The sequence below is a fragment of the Triturus cristatus genome, chromosome 2_1 (assembly GCF_964204655.1).
Source record: "Triturus cristatus chromosome 2_1, aTriCri1.1, whole genome shotgun sequence".
In the NCBI taxonomy this organism is placed as follows: Eukaryota; Metazoa; Chordata; class Amphibia; order Caudata; family Salamandridae; genus Triturus; species Triturus cristatus.
In genome coordinates, this window is record NC_140581.1 from 1,088,797,545 (window position 1) to 1,088,820,325 (window position 22,781).

The window sequence follows — 22,781 nt, forward strand, 5'->3', positions numbered from 1 at the left end:
CTGACATTTAATGTGCAGTTCCGAAGGGTGGCGAGCAACCCCAAAGGGCCCTTCGTCCTCGTCATCCACATAATCATCATCTTCAACATAAGTTTCCAGGAGATGCGAGGGAGTAAGCGGTGAAATATCCTGCCTTTGAAAAGACTTTAGTTGAAAAGTCCTGGTGGAAACTGGAGTAGAAATCATCGTCGACGAGGTCGTCGTCGACGGGGCTGTGGTAGACGGGATCGTCGACGGGATCGTCGACGGTATCGTAGATGGTGCGCTCGTCGTCGACTGGCTCGTCGTCGACGGAGCCGTCGTCGACGGGCTTGACGTCGATGGTATCTTCGTCGACGAGCCCTTCGTCGACGGGCTCGACGTCGACGGGGTCTTCGTCGACGGGGTCTTCGTCGATGGAATCTTCGTCGACGAGCTCTTCGTCGACGGGCTCGACGTCGACGAGCTCTTCGTCGACGGGATCTTCGTCGACGATGGAATCTTCGTCGACGAGCTCTTCGTCGACGAGCTCGACGTCGACAGGCTTTTTAATGGCGGAATCGTCGACGGCGGTACTGCTGACTTCGTCGACGAGGACTTCGTCGACGACCCCTCGACGGTGGGCTTCTTTGAGAGGATAGTAACCTTCGTAGACATAATAGGTGAGGTAAGCGCCGTCGTCGTGAATGTTTGCGTCAATGAAGAAGCAGACGAGGTGACAGAAACTGAAGATTGAGAGTAAGCCAAAGATTTTGAAAGGCTTTTACTCACAGTTTGCTTGACTGTAGATTCCTGAGGAGAGTGCGCATCAGAAGTAGAATGATGCGATTTCTGACGCTTCTTCCCATCGCTGGAAGAGCTGTCCTGCGATCTAGCTCTCTTGCTAGAAGTAGAGGCTTTGTCATCCTCCTCAGCCGAAGAGGATTTAAGCCACAAAAGCACTCTCGCCTCCCTATCCCTGAGAGTTTTTGTAGGGAAGGTGCGGCAAATCTTGCAATCTTTTGCCTCATGTTTAGGGTAGAGGCAGTAGATGCAGTCTACATGTTGATCATCAACATGGACTCTCTTCTTGGTGCAGGTCCTGCAGGACTTAAATAAAGCCTTCTTGTCTGACATGCTGAAGCAAGTTGAAAGAAAAACTGAGAGGCACTAAGGGAAACTCCCTTCCACACGACGTGCGGTGAAAATCTGAGGAGAACTGGCTCTGCTGAGAGGGTTCTAGAAGGGTGCTGGTGTCTGATTGGTTGTTACCAAATTCTTGGTTCTTTTTGCATAATGAGGTAGATAGGCTGCTAAGATACAGGCTTTGGGCCTTTTCTTTGGGCCTACTACTGCTACTAGCATTTTGGCACTACTTTTTTATTTACCGGGGACTCCCGCCTCGGCGACGGGGAATGATTCAGGCATGTGAATCTATGAAAGATACCCCAATACTGGATAATTACAACTATACTTACCTACAACTTGATTTTCCTCCATAGGATAACATTCCCTGGTTCTCACCAGAAATTCTTCCAAGTGTCGATTTTGCAAACTTACAAATATTAGTTTAAAATCTCCTGTATAACAAAAACACATTCTTTCAACTGTTTACAGGAGATGCACCAGTGCTGGATCCAGGATCCAACACTGAGTTAGAAAAAGTAACAATAACCCCACTTACCAAAGTGAATTTCCAACCACAGGATAACATTGGTGATTCTACGTGAAAAAGGTTTTGTCAACTTTTAAAATACAATAATATTCCTTAAAAATCACAACTGTAACCAAAACGTTTTTACTTAACTGTTTGCAGGAGATGTTCCAGAACTGAATCTAGGATCCAGTCCTGTGGTAACAAAAGTAATACAAAAACGAATCAATTGCATTTAACTAGAAATTCCCATTGAGCTCAATGTATAATTGTGTTTGAAATTGTGTTGCCTATTGCAACAACTGTATCTATTGTATTCAAAAGTCTATTGCCAATTGAAAGTATTTATCTCATTATGAGAAAGTATATTTTGATACCTATTGTTGGTTCTAAAATAAAACTATATATTTTGATACAAAACCATTGGCCTAGAGTTCAGTTCTTGAGTGTGTGAGAGCATTTGCTGACTGAGTGTGTACAACAAATGCTTTACACTGTCCCCCGATACTGCCTTACTGCACGACAAAGCGACCACTTTAGAGAGTAAGGTTATATCTAACTTTAGCCTCTGCCATACCTCTGGGGACTGTGGACTCTGTGCATACAGTACCTATTTGGGAACAGTATATACAGAGCCACTTTCTTACACCTTAACATTGCAAAACAAGTGGGAAAAAAACGGATAAATCTGACCTGAATTACCTTAATAGAAAAACGTTTAAAAAAAGCTTAAACACAAATTGAACCAAAAGCAAAGAATGGCTTACAATTTTAGGGGGAAAGACTTGGACACCAAAAGATGGTGACAATATGAACATTCTTAAAGAAAATAGTTATAGCTTTAAAATCCCCAGCCTGAATCCTTATAAGCTGAAATAGATCTAAAGCACCAGGGGTGGCAACCTTGGCTCTGATAGGCAAGACCCCTGCTGTGTGCCTCTGACCCACCAAAAGCTGACAAAATACTTAGTACAAATGCAAAACAGTTTGCTGTATGAGTCAGAGGTTATCAAACCCAATATAACTAGAATATGAATATATAACAGCAAGCTTCCACGACCTTTGATAAATAGCACAATAATACTATTTATTTTCAGCAAAGGTTTCTCATTTCCATCAAAACTGCAAGCAAATCAATTTTGCAATTAAAATGGCAACTCAAAACCACAGTAAGAATGTGTGCAATACTACTTTACTAGGGAGTACAAAGTATTACCTACAGCACCATTTAGATACATTAACGTACACACATACTAACCTTCAAGCTTTTGCTTTTCTCTTTCTATGGCTGCTTGCAATTCAGAATTTTCTTTATTTTTCGCTTCAATCTCTTCCAGCTTTCTTCTTTGCTCCTCCTTTTTCTTTCGTCGTTTCTCCTTTCTTTTCTCTCTTTTAGCAGCTAAAGCAAGGCGTCTGCTTTCTTCCCTAAGCTGAAGGTGAGAAATCACTTGCAGTGTTAAACATTAAACATACCTTAAAACTCCAAGAAAAATACTCAGATTCATTTTTGATTTTAACAATGACTTAATTATGTAGCTGAAAGCTACAATGTATCAGTGTGCAAACTCCATCATATGGATTATGTTACTTACCCTGTAAGTATCTGTTCTTGGCATGTAGTGCTGTAGATTCACATGCTGTGCATAAGTGTGCCATCTAGTGTTGGGCACGGATGATTACAAATTGTTTCTGTTCCAAGAAGTTTGAGTCACAAGGCTGTTTGACTCCTCCTTTTGGTAATACTGCACATGGTCATCAATTCCCTTGCCAGATTGTTTTGCCGCAGATAGGCGAGAATGGAATTGTAGTATGTATCAGTAATGAGATGTCCTTGCGAGTAATGGGATGTAAAGTATGTAAACTGCAACCTACATAGGGATTTGGGGAGGAGGGAGGTTGCATGGGAATCTACTGCACTACATGCCAAGAACAAATGCCTACAGGTCTAAGTAACAATCTGTTTGAAGCATGTGTGCTGTAGATACACATAAGTCCCTCTCCCTAGGCAGTGGTTAAACCGTGGGGGATTGCAGTTGTTTGAAAAAGCGTTTTTAGTACAGCTTGGCCAACATTGGCTTGTTGGTGTGCAAATACATCCACACAATCTTTTGTGAATGTGTGTGGACTGGACGATGTTGCGGCTTTGCAAATATCAGCAATTGGAATGTTCCCTAGAAATGCAATAGAAGCTCCTATCTTGCAAATAGAGTGAGCTTTAGGGCGAACTGGTAGAAGCCTTTTAGCTTTAGTGAGCAAGTTACTTACCTGCTGTAACGCATTATCAGGTAGTGACATAATTGAGCCCCAGATTCCTTAACTTTTGAGATCTCCCCAGGAGTCAGACTGGATTTCGATATTTTTCAGCAGTACCTCTGCAAGCTGGGGGCGGCATGGACGACTCCATGAGGACCTTGACTCCAGTTGTGACGTCAGTGGAGTCATGCAAGTCCCCTCTGGTGCGTCAGTTTCTTCTGTGAAACCTTCCCGGCCACTATGTGGAGCCACTATAGAAACTGGCTGCTGAAACTGTGCCAAAATAGATCAATGTATATTTGAAACAATAGCTAGAAAGCAGAAATGAACGGTTTGGTAATACCAAGACAAGATCCATAAGGTAAGATCAAATTGTTTGTCAAATCACACCACTACATGAAATAGTGTTACTGGTGTATAAAAACCAGTGCTGAAAAAGGGTGTAACCCATACAACGCAGGTCATTCGCAGAGCGGGGAGGATAGGTAGGGATTTAAGGAATCTGCGGCTAAACTATGTCTCTACCAGATAATGTGTTACCAAAGTTAAGTCACTTGTTCATCTGATAGAGACATCTAGTTGTAGATTCCTTAACTTTTGACATAAATATCATAGCTATACCCACCCGGATAAGGGTTTGTGAACTAATCCTACAAACATTCTCAAAGAAACCCAACCAGTCGAAAATAATAGACCAGACTTATGTAGGTATTCAATGAAAAAGAGCATGAGCTTCTTATAAAAACCGTGGCAAGGACCACAGACAATGAGAATAAAGCACTCATACAGGCATGGAGAAAAATTCATGCCCCAAGGGAAGCTGAATTATACTCTCAGAAGACAACAGTAAACAGTAGAACAGTACTACATGACCTCTATAGGGTGAAATGAGCCTATGGACTAGAAGGGCCAAAGTCAATAACAAATGCCCTGCAAACTACCTTTCCCTACACAGTAAGGAAGTATTAAAAAAAAAACCTGTCCCAAGAATTCTAGAAAAGAGCTTCCACGACCATCTACATTAAAGCCTAGATGAATAAACGCATTCATCATAAAGTCAGAAGGACCAGACCAAGTACAAAAACTAATTCAGGTTCAAGTCTATCTTTAAAGAAATCATCATTAGATAAAATGACCACCACAGAACCCATAGAGATGGAAAGATTGCAATAATAAATCTATGAATCTTTCATAAATAATGATCTAAAAATGCCCAAATCTGTATAGTCCGTGCTCTACGTACATATATAGAGCCAAACATATATATAGACACACATTTACAAGGTATGACCTACAGTCACAGATAATCTTACAGTGAAGAGAGAAGTAAACCCCAACTCATAGTATGATTCGCAAAAAAAAAAAAGTACATATCCTGCCTTTTGGCAAAACAATTAATACATATCTTGCCTTATTGTATATAGCAGAGTTATATCTAAATATGCACAACAGAGAAACATTACCCCTATGTATAAACCATATAAATGTATAGATAAAATGCAACTGAAAAACTAGCCCAAGATTTCTACACAACAGAATATTGAAATACAGCAAAAAAAAAAAAAAAAAAAAAAGAATGAAGCTCGCCCCTTCAGTAACGCACCGTGTGTGACTTAGAATTAAGATAATGCTATCCTGAGAGGCTGCTACTACCAACAGCCTAAAAGAAATCACGGGAAAATAAACCTTGGTAACAGCAAGCACTTACGACCACACTTGGCCCAATAGATCAAGATGAATAACAGTCCAAGCCACGTAACTGTCCGAAAGCTGTATCCAGTTAGAATATTTGACTGCAAGGTAAACAAGACAGAACCGAAATCTGACGGCAAATCAGACGAAATATGATCGCTCGTCTGATTTACCATATATATATATTCACTGAAAAAACCTTAGGTTTCAGGGGCGTTATAGTTAGCTGGACATTTCCCTCGTACAAAACCCTAGAAATTCCCCTGTTATAGTTAGTTCAGCCAACTATAACTCGCGCCCCTGCAATGCACTGCTGATGACGTCACATATTACATCACTTGTGACATGGTCAGTGACATCACTGATGACATCATCCATGTGACAAATTAGTGCACCTTCTCACACTCTAATATAACCTTTGATACACCGACTCAAAATTTCAAACGGCCATTTTGACAACCATAGATACTCCAATACCAATAACTACACACCCACTCATTGACTTTTAGGTCTACATACATGTCCACTCACTCACCTGTACAGTCACTCCTACGTAGTCACTCTGTGCATTTATACACCTATAAAGACACTCACACACCGCCAATTATCCATTGAGGTACTGACACATCTAGTCAGTCATGCAAATAATTAATCACAGTAAAATTTACTCACCTATACAGTTAAAAACACTCAAGTTCACTTACTCATAAAAATACTAACACATTCTGTGTCTTCCTGCAGAAAAACTAACAGCACATGACACAGATATCCTTGCACTATGGCGCATACAGCCACTCACAAAATCACACACTCTCACATATAGTTATATACTCTTACACACATATACACTGCGTTTCACATATGTAGTTACTGACACGTACAACTGAGATATACATTCAGTCACTAACACACCCTTACATACAGTCACCCAACCATACAGTCCATCACAGATGCACTCTTAAAACCATGCACCCATAGAATCACCCACTCACACATCTAGTCACAGAGTCACACACACCCTACCCACACAAACACTCAGGCACCCATACAGATACTCAGACAACCAATCAATAACCCATATAGACACTCATATAGCTATTCACAAAACCATGCAGCCACTTATACACTAACACACAGACACAGACATTCACACAGTTTAGTCACTAGTCTGCAGTAAGATACATTTAATGACTCACTTAGAGTCAGTTACGCACCCAGAAAATCATCCATTCACACACTTGTACACCCACTTATTCTTCAACAGGCCTTTCCCTATATATATTAAAAATATTAAAACTGTTCAGAAACACATACTCAATGGATGATGTCATCAGTGATGTCATTTGAGATATCAGTGATGTCATTTGAGATATCAGTGATGTCATTTGAGATATCAGTGATGTCATCAGTGATGTCATCAGTGATGTCATCAGTGATGTCATCAGTGATGTCATCAGTGATGTCATCAGCAGTGCATTGCGGGGGCGCGAGTTATAGTTAGCTGAACAAACTATAACAGGGGAATTTCTAGGGTTTTGTACGAGGGAAATATCCAGCTAACTATAACGCCCCTGAAACCTATGGTTTTTTTAGTGAATTTCTAAGATTTTTTTAAATGCTGATTCCTAACTATAACGTGCACGAAACCTATGGTTTTTTTTCAGTGAATTTCAAAGGTTTTTTAAATGCTAATTCCTATCTATAACTTATCTCTAAAGATATCATGAAAATCATTCTTTTTTAAAAGTAGGGTTCACATTAGTTTTGTGGAAAAGCATCTTTGTGATTGGTTAAGAAAAAGCAGTTTCAACGTGGAGTACATATCATAGGATAAAATTTGCTCAGCTCAACCACACCTGCTACTTGCATTTGGAAGGCACTGTTCGAACTTAAAACAATCGTGAAGTTTTAACCTGCACGTGTCGTTAAATGTTCAAGAAAATGTTGCAAAAAAATATCGTTAAGTTTAAAAAAATTTATGAACTTTTAACCTGCACGTGTTGTAGATTGTTCTAGAAAGTGTGTTGATAGAATACGTTGCACTTCTGACTTCTATGTGTTGTTCAATATTAAAAAAAACGTTCATATGGAAAATTAAAAAGAAACCAATAGAGAAGTTTTGAAACCGAAAAGAATCAAGGAACTATTCTAATTTATTCTTTACATGCATTTATGTGTGGAGCAACAAAATTATTGACACAACAGCACCAGGAAGAGGAAGAAGCAGGGAGTGGGGGGAGGGGGGAGATGGGCAGAATGGCACACATGCATAATTAAGTACAACACACATATAGACTAAATGGCCAAAATGAAACACACCAACAAAGAGCACAAGTCACACAACCCACCAACATCACACCACTGAACGAGCATAGAAGTGAAAACCACGCTGCATTCATACAGGATGTGTACAAAGGCCAGTCGTTAGTGTTGTGGGATGTCTGCAACCGTGGTCATCATGGATGAGATGCCCAGCATGTGGCACATGGTCGAGTTCACTGTGTGTTATGTTGTCAAGCAGCTGCTTCTCCCTCCCACGAGACCCCACACTTTTGTACGGTGCGCTGTTGTATCTCATGCACTCGTACGGCACACCATTGTAATGCCTATTTGCGTATGTCCTGCTACATTCCAACTACAACATCACAGTGCCATTTGGAGGTGGTGCATGCCACTTTACAACGTCGACTGCTGCGGCTCTTGTAGCAGGCCACACTAGAACACAGAGACACACTTACCGCACTTCCTGTACACGGACATGTCCAAGACACCCCATTCCCCTTGCCGGATAGGCACACCCCTGCACTGACCTGTGAACCCCAGACCAGCACACGCCAGTTGTGCATGCAGGAGGATGCGTGCGTAGATGCACGTCCAGGCTCACTGCCAACGCTGAGGTGACAGCACACTGTGATGTTGCAGGGCTCGTGCCTATCATGCTAAGACAATGACCACAGGGACACACTTGCTAAGATGTGGGTTTGGGGGGCATTGGCAGTCCTGGAGTTGTTGAGATGAGTCTTCTGGCCCTCATGGGCATCCCTGTATCATGCACATTGACTCTATGGCACCTGTGGGTGTTCTGGTGTGGCTCTTGGCTGTGTTCCCTTTCATGGTGCAGGTAGTTGTCCTGCTTAGCACCAGCAGAATGCAGGTGTAAAATCCCTGGTGCTAACGTGTCTTATCGCCGGAATTTGTTTCGCATTGCAATTGGTGTGAAAGTTGTGATGTGATTTTTTTCGTGTGAACAATATACGAACTGAGCAGTGTATCTTGTCAAGATCCAGCACCTGACGCACTATTCCCAATCAATATAAATACAATGAGATTTCTTAATAGATTTTGTGTGTACACTGTTAAGTGCAGCCAATACCTCAGTGCAATTCAATACAGGATTTTAGTATTTAGAATAAATCGGAAAAGTGCACCTCGTGTCTTTTTGCACGGGAACGGCTAGTCTCCATTTTATTATCAGCACTTTAACGGAAGTAAAGTTGAGATAAATCTAACACACTATTCAGAAGTTGGTGCAAACTGCAGATATCACCAGTATTCCAGCGATAAGTGCCCCAAAATTTAACACCATGGTGGACTCCATTAAATAACAGTAATAAGAACAAGAAAGAGTCACACAGCAGTTAAGAGAACAACCAAAAACGTTATTAATTTTTTTTTCAAACTTAATTTTTTTATTAACATATATATGAACGATAAACTAATAAACAAAATGTATCAACAATAATACAAAACAACAAGGCGGAACACTCCTGTGGGGACCATTGATGTCGACGACAGACCTGAAAAATCAGAAAGATTGTTAAAAAAAACAACAACATGCTATTCTCAACAAAATACCACAAGAAACAAATCACAGATATATAAAATGCCTACAGCTAACAACATTTTATAAGTTTGCCTTACAAAAACTGTAAATGTTGCCGCTTTAAAATATTTATTTATAGTGTGACGATGGTTAAAACACTACATGCATAGTGCATACTACTTTGAAGCAGTTCATGCCCTTAAGCCTACCTCACTAAAACTCTACATGCTAACTGACTAAATGATTACAGTACTATAAGGAGACACACTGGGTGAATGACAGGGTGTTTGCTAGAAGAGTATGAATACTAACTAGGGAATTGAAGGTGTGAAACACAACTGTGTAGGTGATTAGAGGACTGCATCCATACTGCATAGGCATTTAAAGCAGTCCATGTGCTAAGGCCTGGCTCACTGCATGACTACTTGGGTACTGACTGAATGATTAGAGTACAGCAAGGAGAGTGCCTAGGTGAATTTATAAGTGCTAGGCTTTTCGCACAGAGAATGGATTAGTACTTGGTACTGAATGGGTCACTAGAGGAGAGCAAAGGCAGTGACAAAATGTTTGCTGGACTGTATGGATACTGACTAGGAAATTGAAAGTGTGAAAGACAAGTGTCTAGGTGGTTAGAAGACTGCATGCATAGTGGATAGGGGTTTAAAGCAGTCCATGTGCTAAGGCCTGGCTCAGTGCATGAATACTTAGGCACTGACTGAATGATTAGAGTACTGCAAAGATAGTATCTTGGTGAATTTATAAGTGTTTGAGTTTTCGCACAGTGAATGGATTAGTACATGATGCTGAATAGGTCACTAGAAGACTGCAAAGGGAGTGACAGGGTGTTTCCTGGAAGTGTATGGATACTGACTAGGGAATTGAAGGTGTGAAAGACAATTGTGTAGGTGGTTAGAGGACTGCATGCATAGTGGATAGGGGTTTGAAGCAGTCCATATACTAAGGCCTGGGTCACTGGATGAGTACTTGGGTACTGACTGAATGATTAGAGTACTGCAAGGAGAGTGCCTGGGGGAATTTATTAGGGTTTGGCGCAGTGAATGGATTAGTACATGCTCTTGAATGGGTCTCTAGAGGACTTCAAAGGAAGTGACAGGGTGTTTCCTGGAAGTGTATGGATACTGACTAGGGAATTGAAGGTGTAAAAGACAAGTGAATAGTATGTTAGAACACTACATGCATACTGCATAGACATTTGAAGCAATCTATTTGGTACTTAGAAACTGACTAAATAATCAGACTACTTCTAGGACAGTGCTTAGGTAAAACTTTTAAATTTTCAGTTCTGCCACAGTGAACAGAATAGTACATGGTACTGCACCTTAGTGTCAAACCCGGACTCATTTTATCAATGCATAAGCAAAGACTAGCGTCTAATGCTACTAAAACTTGACAACATGACAGGTTTTAAAAGAGTTATCTGCTAAAAAATACACGATGTTACCTAATGCTTCTCTCACAGTGCTTCCCAAATGCACACAGACTCTCAGTGTGATTCTAGAGAACGACCACTATACCTAGGAGTTTACCAAAAATCATTCACTACTGTGGAAGTGGTAAGGGAACTGCACACAATCTTCATATTTCAGGACTGCACTTTTGTGTCAAAGCCTGACTCATTTAATCAAAGCATAAGCAAAGACTGGCTTCTAATGCTACTAAAACTTGACAACATGACCGGTTTTAAAACAGTTATCTCTCAGCAAATACACGATGTTACCAAATGCTTCTCTCACAATCCTTACCCAAATGCACACAGACTCGCAGTGTGATTTTAGACAAGCAACACTATCCTAGGAGTTTACCAAAACTCATTCACTAGTCTAGAAGAGTTAATGGTACTACACACAATCTACATATTTAAGTACAGCACATCAGTGTCAAAGCATGACTCATTTAATCAACGCATAAGCAAAGACTGGCTTCTAATGCTACTAAAACTTCACAACATGACCGGTTTTAAAACAGTTATCTCTCAGTAAATACATGATGTTACCAAATGCTTCTCTCACAATGATCCCAAATACACACTAACTCACAGTGTGATTCTAGACAAGCACCACTATCCCTAGTTTACCTAAACTCATTCACTACAGTGCAAGTGGTAAGGGAACTGCACACAATCTACATATTTCACGACTCAATTTACTGTCAATGACTGACTTTTTTTTTTTTTTTTTAAGAATCTTTATTCGGTGATTAAAAAACACCATAAAAGCACATATATATACATGGGTAAAAAATCATTAAACATTAATCGAGATCCTTATACCGAGTTAGTGCAAATAGAGATACCGACATACAGGGTCATAAAAATAGAAAATCCAAAGTCTTTCATTCCTCTCCCCTAGTCATCTTTAGTCGGACCGCAACCTTAATAAAATTCATAATACAGCACAATGTTAGTGGATCAGAGGCTTTTTGCAAAAAGACTAATGCGTCCCTGGCACGTTCCTGTTGGGCTTTTTTTTAAATAATTACAAGAAATCTGCGCCTGGGCATAGAGAAATAGGGACAGAGCAAAACAAAATGGAGGGAATCCTGCGGAGACCTGTTGTCGCAGCCGCAGGGTCCCTTCTGCTCAATTGACGTGGTGAAACCTGCTGGTGAGGCCAACATAAAAGGAAGTAAATTCAGTCTAAAACGGCACATAAGAAATCTATCCTGTGCATTATGCACAAGATGCAGATAAGGCTCCATACCCTCCACACTCTTTACCAAATTATGAGCCCTCACAGTCTTTTTAACACCTTCAGCCTCAGCTCTACATTGGGTTTTCCGCTCTAGGAAAATTTCCCCTACTTGTTTCTTGTGCTGGGCTGAAATTGTTGTGGGGTTCGTGAAGAGGTTTCCAAAGCCTAAATCTTCAAGGGTGTTTCTTACATATTTAAGCCAGGGGATGCGCATACAATGGGCCCTATCTAAGCAGTCCAATAAAATTTCTCTGCTTAGATGCGCATCTGGATTAACCCATATTTTTAGCCAGGCCACAATTGGCCTAAGTTTTAACAGGTCATCCAAGTATGGTCTCCCTAGCTCCCTATGAGCTATGATTCCAGCGGTACTTGGTGGTGCCCTCAGGATAGATTTCAGATATTTGTTTTCTTCCTGTTGGATTCTAGTGGTGTTCACAAAGCCCCATACTTCTGCCCCATAGATTACTTTGGAGCATGATACGGAGCCATACAAGTTCATCACCTGTTACGGGCTCCATCTACCTAGCCTCCTTCCATATCCAGCTATAGCCCCATTAGAGGCAATCATTTTGCTACAACGTTCCGCCACTAGGGAGTTAAACTGCAAAACACCATCAAAGGTTACTCCAAGATAAGAGAACGTTTTGACCTCCTCTAAAGTATGGGTGCCTTTTGTATAAGTAAATTTAGAGGAAGGTTTTTTGACGGCCAGGAGTACATATGATTTGCCCAGGTTGACAGATAGATCCAGTGTACTCATGAACCTAACAAACCCGTCTATCAGGATTTGTAAGCTTCGGGTTGTGCGTGCAAGCAGAACCGCATCATCTGCGTAAAGCAGAATAGGAATATGCCGCGCCCCGACCCTTGGGGAATCTGCCTTTAACCCCAAAAGGAACTGCTCCAGGTTATTGATATAAAGGGAGAACAAAAAAGGGGCAAGAATGCAACCTTGTCTGACTCCACTCTTACAGGGAAAAGAGTCAGACAATCTTCCCTCCCTATTAAATCGAACCTTGGCCGTGGTGTCGCTGTGTAATTCCCTTAATATGGTAATTAAACCACTCTCAATCCCCATGCTTGACATCATATCCCACAGCTTTCCTCTATTGAAGTGATCGAATGCTGCTGCCAGATCCATGAATCCCATATAAATGGGTTCATCACTGGCCAGAGTATATTTGGCAGTCAGCATGTAAAGGTTCAGGCATTGGTCACTGGTGGACCTCCCTGTCCTAAACCCGTATTGAGTGTCCGAGAAGGTGTTATTCTCTTCGGTCCACTCAGACAGTCTGTTGAGGATTGCCCTACCCAAAAGTTTAGCCGATACGTCAATCAGGGAAATGGGCCGGTAGCACTTGGGGTCATCCCTATTGCCCTTTTTGAAGATTGGCACGATGATCGCTTTAGACCAGGATGGCGGCAGGCCACAAGTGGTCGCAGTATTTATGACCCTGGTCATCAGCGGGGCCCATAGTTCTATATTACTAAGAAACAGGTCAGGGGGAATTCCATCCGGCCCCGGGGCTTTATTTTTAGTCAGACCCTCCATCCCTGCAGTAATCTCCTTAAGAGTGAATACTACCGAGGGAACCTGACTTGTGGTTACGGGTGACTCTACATGGATACCGGGCTCATGGTTATATAGACCCCTAAAGTGTGTGACCCACTGCTCCGGGAGGATGTAAACCCCTATCTCTGGGGAATCATTTTCTTGAAAGGTCGGTTTATTAATGATTCTCCAAAATCCCGCTAGATCCCTTCTTTCGCCTGCCTCTCTTAAGTCTGCCCAAGCTTCTGCCTGCAGGGCAAGTTTCCTCCTTTTGGTCTCTTTTTTATATTTTTCTCTGCATACCTTGATTTTTTGAGGGTCCCTTGGTTTTAGCTTAAGGGAGCATTTCAACTCCCTCAATGCCTTAGAACAGTCTTTATCAAACCACCGGGGATTTACCAGATTACGTGTGGGCGCACTGGTCCTAAGTAGGCCATCGACCAGGTTAGCGATCTGGTCAAATGCTTCCAGTACCCTTGGTCCCTGGACTTCTAGGTCTAGACAGTCGTTAATGGCCAGTAGGCCCTTGTCACCCAAAATTTTATAAAACTTTACCCCATCTATTTTGGACCATTTCAGTCTCCTACCTTGATCTGTGACCCTCTCCTCAATTGAGCGGTGGACTCTAGTTCCAGCACCCACCCTATACGAGAGCATCAAAACAAGGGGATTGTGGTCACTGAAACTGCTCCAATCTATCCCTACACTGATTATTTTGTTTATCAGGGATCTCGAGGCCAGAATATAATCTATAATAGATGAGCAACCCCTGCCCTTGAAAGTTGGTAGAAGTGTACCATCCGACTGTGGGTCTATCATATTAATGGTATGCTCTAAGTCGTACTTAAGCCGAAGCAACCTAAGAGCCAACCCAGTAGGCGTATGAGAAAAATGCGGCCCCTTCTCCATTGGGCATTGTGACCAGTCTGTGTTTACCTTGACCAGTGCCGGACAGAGGTGGCAATTAAAGTCTCCCACTAAAAGCAGCCCGTGCGGCGGCCCCTTATTTTGGAATGTTGTTTCTTGTCCCAGCCTATGGTCTAGTTCAGCTAGTAGCGGGATATGGTTGTTTACTATCTCAGTGTTATAGATGTTAAAAACAGAAAATCTTAACCCCTTTCCAAGGAACCGAACTACCTGAATCCCATGTGAGTTCCAATCTGGGGAGGACCAGGAGCCTGGGAGGTCTAAATCTACGTAGATGGACAAACCGCCCATTGCTCTCCCTTATCTGGATTTTCGGGCGGGGACAAAAAAACACTTGTACCCCTGTAGATGGTAATTATTCACCAAGGCCCATGTCTCCTGTACACATATGACTTGAAATTTTCTAATAAAATCAACCCATTCCTTGTCATTTAATGAAAGCATAAGCCATAACTGTCTTCTAATGCTTCTAAAACTTGACATGTTTTAAAACAGTTATCTGTCAGCAAATACACGATGTTACCAAACACTTCTCTCACAGTGGTTCCCAAATGCACACAGACTTAGTGTGATTCTAGACAAACAACACTATCCCTTGCAATATACCAAAAGACATTTCTTCATCTAGAAGTAGTACTACATTTTAGTATAGAAACATAACATAACTCATTTCACAAATTCATTAACAATGACTGGTTTCTAATTCTACCAAAATATAAAAACAGCACAGTTATCTGTCCGCAAACACATGAAAAACACAAATGCTTATCACAGAATGGTTTCTACATACACACACACTGTTAATAAGATTGTAGAGAAAAAAAGTACTCCCTACACTTTAGCAGGAGAAATACATTAGTCTGATTAAAATCAAAATAGTTTACATACATTCCCTCACAATTAAATAACTCATCTTTCAAGTTCTTTTGTAGATTAAGAAGTATATCAGTCACTCACCATATTTTCTTTTACAGAATCTCTGCACTGTGCACCTCTCAGCAAAAACAAAGAATGGAAAAGTTTCCCTTTCATTTTCCACACATATACATGTAAACATCAAATCACAATCCTTCACACAAACTCAAAAGCAAACACACATTTCTATTGGTTAAACATTTCAACCCTTTCCAACTGAAATACATTTAAACCCTTCCCCCAATTTGCCTTCTGCCTGTTACCATAGAAACAGGTCTTGAAACAAGGCACTCAGCCCACAAGTTCAGCACACAATGTTACTAAACAAGACAGGAAGTGTGTTTGACTTTTCAACATATCAGCTTATCATATGGAATATGCTACTTACCAGTATGCATCTGTTCTTGGCATGTAGAGCTGCAGATCTACACACTTTTGCATAGATCGCCATCTGGTGTTGGGCCCGGATGTTTGCAGTTTGTTTTTCCTCTTGGAAAGTCTTTGGAAGTCACGAGGTCGGTGACTCCTCCCTTGGATCGTATTGCGCATGGGCTTCGGCTCCATTCTCAGATTGTTTTTCGCCAACAGGGAAAGATGGAGCGTAGTAATAACAGTGAAGTAACCCATGTGTGTTGTATCTAAATAAGATAGACTGGAACAGATGCAGGTAGGCGGGTGGGCGTGTGTAGATCTGCAGCTCTACATGCCAAGAACAGATGCATACTGGTAAGTAGCATATTCCGTTCGAGGCATATGAGCTGCAATTACACACTTTTGCATAGACTATATTGCAGTTCCCAGCCCTAGCGGCGACCACCGGTATCTGTTGCAGTGGTTTGAAATAGTGTTTTTAGTACAGCCTGGCCCACACTAGCTTGTTGCTTGGTTTGCATATCTACACAGTAATGTTTAGTGAAAGTGTGCGGTGTTGACCATGTAGCTGCTTTGCAGATATCTAATGGGATGTTCCCTAGAAAAGCCATAGAAGCCCCTAACGTTTGTGTAGAGTGGGCTTTAGGGGGGAACAGATAGCGTTCGTTTTGCTTTGTGGCAGCAAATCTGTATGCATTTTACAATCCACCTGGCTATCCCCGATTTAGAGATGGGGTTGCCTTTGTGTGGTGGAGAGAAAGAGACAAACAGTTGTTTGGTCTTTCTGAAAGGTTGTGTTCTCTGGATATAGTAAAGTAAGGCCCTTTTAACATCTAGCGTGTGTAGAGCCCTTTCTGCAACAGTTTGAAGTTGCGAGAAAAAAACCCGGTAATTCTACCGATTGGTTTAGATGGAAGGGGGAAATGACTTTGGGTAGGAATTTTGAGTTGGTACGGAGGACAACCTGGTTGTTGTGCATTTGGAGAAAAGGTTCTTGTATAGTAAATGCTTGTATCTCACTGACCCTTCTAAGGGAAGTGATGGCTACAAGAAAAGCGGTTTTCCATGTGAGAAATTGCAGTTCACATTTATGCAAAGGTTCGAAAGGCGGTCCCATTAGCCTTGTGAGAACTATATTTAAGTTCCACACAGGTGAGGGTGGTACTCTGGGGGGAATGTTTCGTTTGAGGCCTTCCATGAAGGCTTTAATGGCAGGCACCCTGAAAAGTGATAGGTGCTGTCTGTTTTGTAGGTAAGCGGCAATTGCTGCGAGGTGTAGCCGAATGGATGTATATGCTAGGTTACACCTTTGTAGATGGAGCAAGTAGCATATGATGTGCTGTATAGATACGCCTAGAGGGTTGATTGTGTTGTTATGGCAATAAACAACAAATCTTTTCCATTTTGCAGCATAGCAGGCTCTAGTGGTAGGGCGTCTAGCTTCTCTGATGACGTTCATACAGCCAGGGGGAAGGTTAAGGTATCCGAATTCTAGGATCTCAGGAGCCAGATCGCAAGGTTGAGCTGAGCTGGGTCCGGGTGTCTGATCTCTCCATGGTTCTGGGTTAGGAGGCATGGTGAGAGGTGTAACTTTTGGTGTGGTACTACCGAGAGTTCCAGCAGCGTGGTGTACCACGGTTGTCTGGCCCATGTTGGAGCTACTAGAATCAGTGTGAGGGAGTGCTGTTGTAGCTTCCGCACCACTATTGGAATTAGTGGGAGAGGTGGAAAGGCTATCTAACTTGATCTCTGTCTACCTTTGGGAATCTACTGGACTCTGTGCACATTATACCTCACTTTGGTATAGTAAATACAGAGCCAGCTTCTGTGAGAAAGTGGCTCTGTATATACTGTTCACAAATAGATACAGGGTGTACAGAGTCCACAGTCCCCAGAGGATTGGCAGAGGCTAAAGTTAGATATAACCTTACTCTCTAAAGTGGTAGCTTGGTCGAGCAGTAAGGCAGTATCAGAGGACAGTGTAAAGCATTTGTTGTACACACTCAGTCAGCAAATGGTCTCACACACTCAATAACTGAACTCTAGGCCAATGGTTTATATATAAAAAATATATGCTTGTTTTATTTTAGAACCAACAATAGGTATTAAAATATACTTATATAAATGCTTTTGCAATATGCAATTGATTTTTGTAAACAGTTACATGTGGTTACAATAGGCAACACTATTTTAAACACAATAATGCATTGAATTCAATGGAAGTTTCAAGTTATTTGCAACAGATTACTTTTGGAATTCCAGGACTGGATCCCAGATTCAGTCCTGGGTCAGTACTTAGAATCAAGTGATGAAAGTCGACTTAATTGCTGTGATGATTTTTAAACAATATTTAACTATTTTAAAAGTTGACACTTAGAAACTATTTCGGAGAAAACAGTCAATGATTCCCTATGGAAGAAATTCAAGTTGCAGGTACAGTATGTTACTGGTAAGTACAGTTGTAGGTATTTTTCAGAGTCAGTGCTGGGCACCAAGATCTAGCACTGGGAGCTCACCTAAGAGCAGGTGAGTATTTTCGTTTTCGTTACTCGGCTGATTTTTGGTGAATATTTTAAGATTTGAAAAGTCCACACTTAGAAGAAATTTCAGGAAAAAGCCAGTCAATATTACCCTATGAAGAAAATAGAGTTATCGGTCTAAAGGTAAGTACTCGACTGGCAGAGTTGAGGTTCTAGGCATAGACTCAGCTCAGGGGTCCCCCAGGGTCAGGTAGGTACAGTTAGTTCACCCTCAGCGACACTAGGGGGGCCGGGTGCAGAGAGAGTTAGGCCCAATGTTATCCTATGAGGGATAGGGGGGCCTTGGTTGATGGCTGCTGACTAGCAAGCCACGCGGCTGTGGGAGCTGGGCTCCTGGTCACCTACTCAGGGCAAGTGGGGAAGTAGATAGGTGTAGAGGTTGCACTGCCAGGGCCACTCGGGCGGCTGGGTGCAGGGTGCTTTTGAACCTTTGGGCGCTCTATTGGTTTCAATGGGAAATCTCCAGTTTAGAAAAAGACTGCAAGCTCGGGGACGAGGATTCTTCAGGTGCCACCACCACTTCGAGAGATAAGTTGGGTAGTTGGAGGATTGGTAGGTACCCCGGTAGTGGGCACAGGGGCCGCGTGCAGGGGTGCCTTTTGGTGTCGGGAAATCTTACCCTCTGTTGATCGCGGTAGGGGGGCACCTTGTTCTGAGGCTGCAGGCTTCTTCAGGAGGGACGAGGGAGGTCCTTGGGTGCCGGACTCGGGGTCACAGTCGCCGTGGGGTCGTCCTCGTGGTCTTTGTTCACTCCAGCACTGGCCAGGATTGGCTGGTGCAGTGTGTGCTGGGTTCGCGGTTCCGGGCTGCTGCCAGGCATTAGAAATAGGTTTTGAGTAGAGCCTCTACTCATGGGAGTCTCAGGGGCTTAGAGCCAAAAGGTAGCAAGGTCCTCCGGGGTTTGTGAGGTTGCTGGCCACAAGAGATGCCGGGTTGGAGCAGGAGCAGGTTCGAGGGTCGACAGGCCGGTGGGGCTGGGGCCAAAGCAGTTGGTGTCTTCCTATTCTTAGCAGCTGCAGGGCAGGTCTTCTTTCTTCTTGCTCTTCTTTGTATTCTTGGAATCTGGAATCGGGGAAGGAAGGTTCAGGGTGCCCCTAAATACTAGATTTAGGGGCGTTACAGGTATGTGAAGGGCAGGGACCAATGGGTCCCTGTCCTGGGGTGGGTACACCCCCTATCCCGCCTCTCTCCTGTGGGAGGGGGGCAGTAGCCTAATCCTGATTGGGTAGGGCTTCCCATCTTCAAGATAGCCAGAGCCCGGGGATGTGCTTCACCTCGCCTCCCCCACCTGAGGGGTGGGGTTGGCAGGCTGGCACATCCCCGGTCCTTATTTGGGGTTTCCGGCCAAGCTTCCCGCCAGAGTGGGGGGTTGCAGTGGCCTGGGGAAGCTCACAGAGGCGGTATGCCTTTGAAGCTTCCCCCCTGCCCATCCTGGGGGAGGAGATTTAGCACCTCGCCCAGGATGTGCATTGTTGCAGGCCCAGGAGAGCAGGGGCTCTCCTACCCAGGGGTCCAGCAACATGTCTGCTGTGTGGCAGCCTAGGCAGCCTCATAACAGTCGTGGATTGTAGGTTAGGTTTTAGGGGGCATCTCTAAGATGCCCTCTGGGGTGCTTGGTACATTAAATCCCACACTGGCATCAGTGTGGGTTTAATGTGCTGAGAAGTTTGATACCAAACTTCTCAGTCTTCAGTGCGGCCTTTATGGTGCTGTGGAGTTCGTGTTTGACGAGCTCTCAGCACCATGTACTCTTAAAGGGCAGCACTGCACTTACAGTGCCCAGGAATGGACCTGGGTACTGTAGGGGCACAGGGCTCTTGCTCCTGTGCCCACACCATTGGCATAGGGCACCCAGCTTGAGGGGTGGCTGATGTATGCCATGGCAGTGTAGGTGATGGGCATGGCACACAGGGATGTGTGCCATGTCGACTCTTTGTTTTGTCTTGCACCCAGACACCCAGCCTGCAAGGGCAGTGTGTGTGTGTAAGGGTACAGGGCCCCTAAGGGTGGCACAAGGAGTGCTGCAGCCCTTAGGGGCCTTCCCTGGTCACAAGGCCCTGGGTACCTAGGGTACCATTTACCAGGGGCTGGCATGTGGCCAGGGTTTGCCAATTTGGGTTTTGTGTTTTTAGGGAAGGAACATAGGCCCTGGGCACCTGATTGGCAGGAGTCCAGGGCACACTCAGTCAAAGTACATTCAGCAATTCAGCAAAAAGTGGGGGCATACCATGCAAGAAAGATGGCACTTTCTCACAAGGAGGTTTCACTGAAAAAGTCTGGAGCTCACTCTGGCGATGAGCTGCAGTGATCGCAATGAGGAAGATCGTTTTGAGAGTCAGGGGTGATATCTTGACCAACATGGAACGGCAAGTTAACTTTAGGCAGAAAGATGCCTGTGTTACCAAAACCAGCTGGTCTCGGAAGAAGGTGGGTTGACACAGCGAGCATGAAGGACACTTACAAGCCGAACTGATGTTATGGTGACTAGGAACACTGTCTGGAAGGTGCGAAGTTGCAAGAAGCAACTGTGAACCGGATCAAAAAGAGTGAAAATCAGAAAAGTGGGGACCAAGTTAAGGTCCCATAGCGGCATTACAAAACTAGAGGGAAGAAACAAATGTAAGCCTTTCAAAAAGCGTGGAATAACTAGAGACTTAAACAATGTGGGCTGATTTGGCAACCACAAAAAAGCCAAAAGGTGCTTTTTAACTGTGCTCAGAGCAAAGCCTTGTCCAGCTAGGGACAAAAACAAACACGTCAGATAACTTTGAATGAAAGTACCAAGTACCGCACCAAGCCACATATTTGTCCCATAGACAAATAGAGCTTTTGTCAAGAAAAATCAAAGATGACTTCAACCAACTCCAGAGTAAGGTCAAAAGTGATCTGCTGTCATTGATTAATCTCCAAGCATAAAGGTGGGGTTTGCTAAGGCCCCGGTGCAGACCCTGCCTTGCTGGTTCAACAGCAGATATTCCCGGAGGAGCAGCCTGATCGAAGGACACATGCTGAAGCCCAGGAATTCAAGTGGTAAACAGCCATTTCAACGAGTTTTTTACTTCGCGATACTATTACAACGCAAGCATTACCACGCATGCGTTGTACATCACGAAGTCATTACTACCTATTTTTTTTTTATAACGCATGGTCATATACCACGCATGCTTTACAACAAATTTCGTTGTAAAGGTATGTATAGTAAATGACAATGCTTTCTAAGAAAATGTAGATGATCCACATCGTTGTAAGGAAACAGAGGCTGTTTTCCTCATAACGACGTGCACCGTCCCTCTGAGACGACGTGAAGTAGAAAGCAGGAGGAGAGAGGAACCACGAGGAGAGAGAGGTAAGGGGGATTGGGCATGGGTGGGGGTTATTTTTTTAGGGTTTAGGTGGTTTGGGGGGGTTGATTAGTGTAGGGGGTAGTGTTTTAGGGTTTAGTGTAGTGGTGTTTGTGTGGTGTAGGGGGTCGTGCGGAGGGTAGTGTTATAGGGTAGTGTAGTGGTGTTTGTGTAGTGTAGGGGGTCGTGCTGGGGGTAGTGTTTTAGGGTAGTGCTGTGGTGTTTGTGTAGGGTAGAGTAGTGGGGTGTAGGGTAGTGTTTTAGGGTGTAGGGTAGTGGAGGGGGGTAGTGCTGGGGGTAGTGTTTTAGGGTTTAGGGTAGTTGTGTTTGTGTAGTGTAGGGGGTTGTGCTGGGTGTAGTGTTTTAGGGTAGTGTAGTGGTGTTTGTGTAGTGTAGGGGGTCGTGCTGGGTTGAGTAAATGTAGTGAAAGAAATGTCACTTACCTTAGAAACTTTTACCCCGACTATACCTTTACCATGCATGTTTTTGTGTTGTAATGGCATGCGTGGTAAAGGCACAGTTGGGGTAAAAGTTTGCGTTGTAATGGTATCTCGTAATTGACAACGTGTACTAATACCTGCGTTGTAATGGTACGTGTTTCATTGGTATGCGTTGTAACGAGTGCTATTCGTTCAAGGTACCATATCCTCGGTGTCTAATACGGAGCTAATAGGATGGCATGAGCCTTTTTGGTCATGATCTTTTTAAGAAATTGGATCAGGAGTGGTATCGCCAGAAATACATACCGGAGTCCAGATTTCCACTCATGGCGGAATGAATCCCTGAGTGAGACACTCCTTAGAAACTCCAACACAAAAGTGTACTTACGTTGAGCATTTTCAAATGGTGAAAAACATATGTAGCCAAGATTATCCCCATGTGCAGAAAAGAGATTGCGTCACTTCTAGTGTAACTGTCACTCTTGATCCGTTAGGCGCCAATGCTTGAGCTTATCCACTTAGCATTTAATGGTCCTGCCAGGTAGTTCACCACCAGGAAAATGTGGTGGTGAGCCAGCCTTTTCCAGAACTGCAGGGCTT

General features: G+C 43.2%; 1 protein-coding gene across 12 annotated transcripts in view; it reads right to left on the reverse strand.

Moving 5' to 3' along the window:
* Positions 1 to 22,781, reverse strand: part of ANKRD17 (ankyrin repeat domain 17) — a 1,008,651-nt gene that overhangs the window by 315,340 nt on the left and 670,530 nt on the right. For all 12 annotated transcript variants that reach the window (XM_085636371.1, XM_085636340.1, XM_085636333.1 and 9 more), the window contains one exon: positions 2,871 to 3,042. In XM_085636371.1, the coding sequence (XP_085492497.1) occupies positions 2,871 to 3,042 (172 nt within the window). The remainder of the gene's footprint in view (positions 1 to 2,870; positions 3,043 to 22,781) is intronic.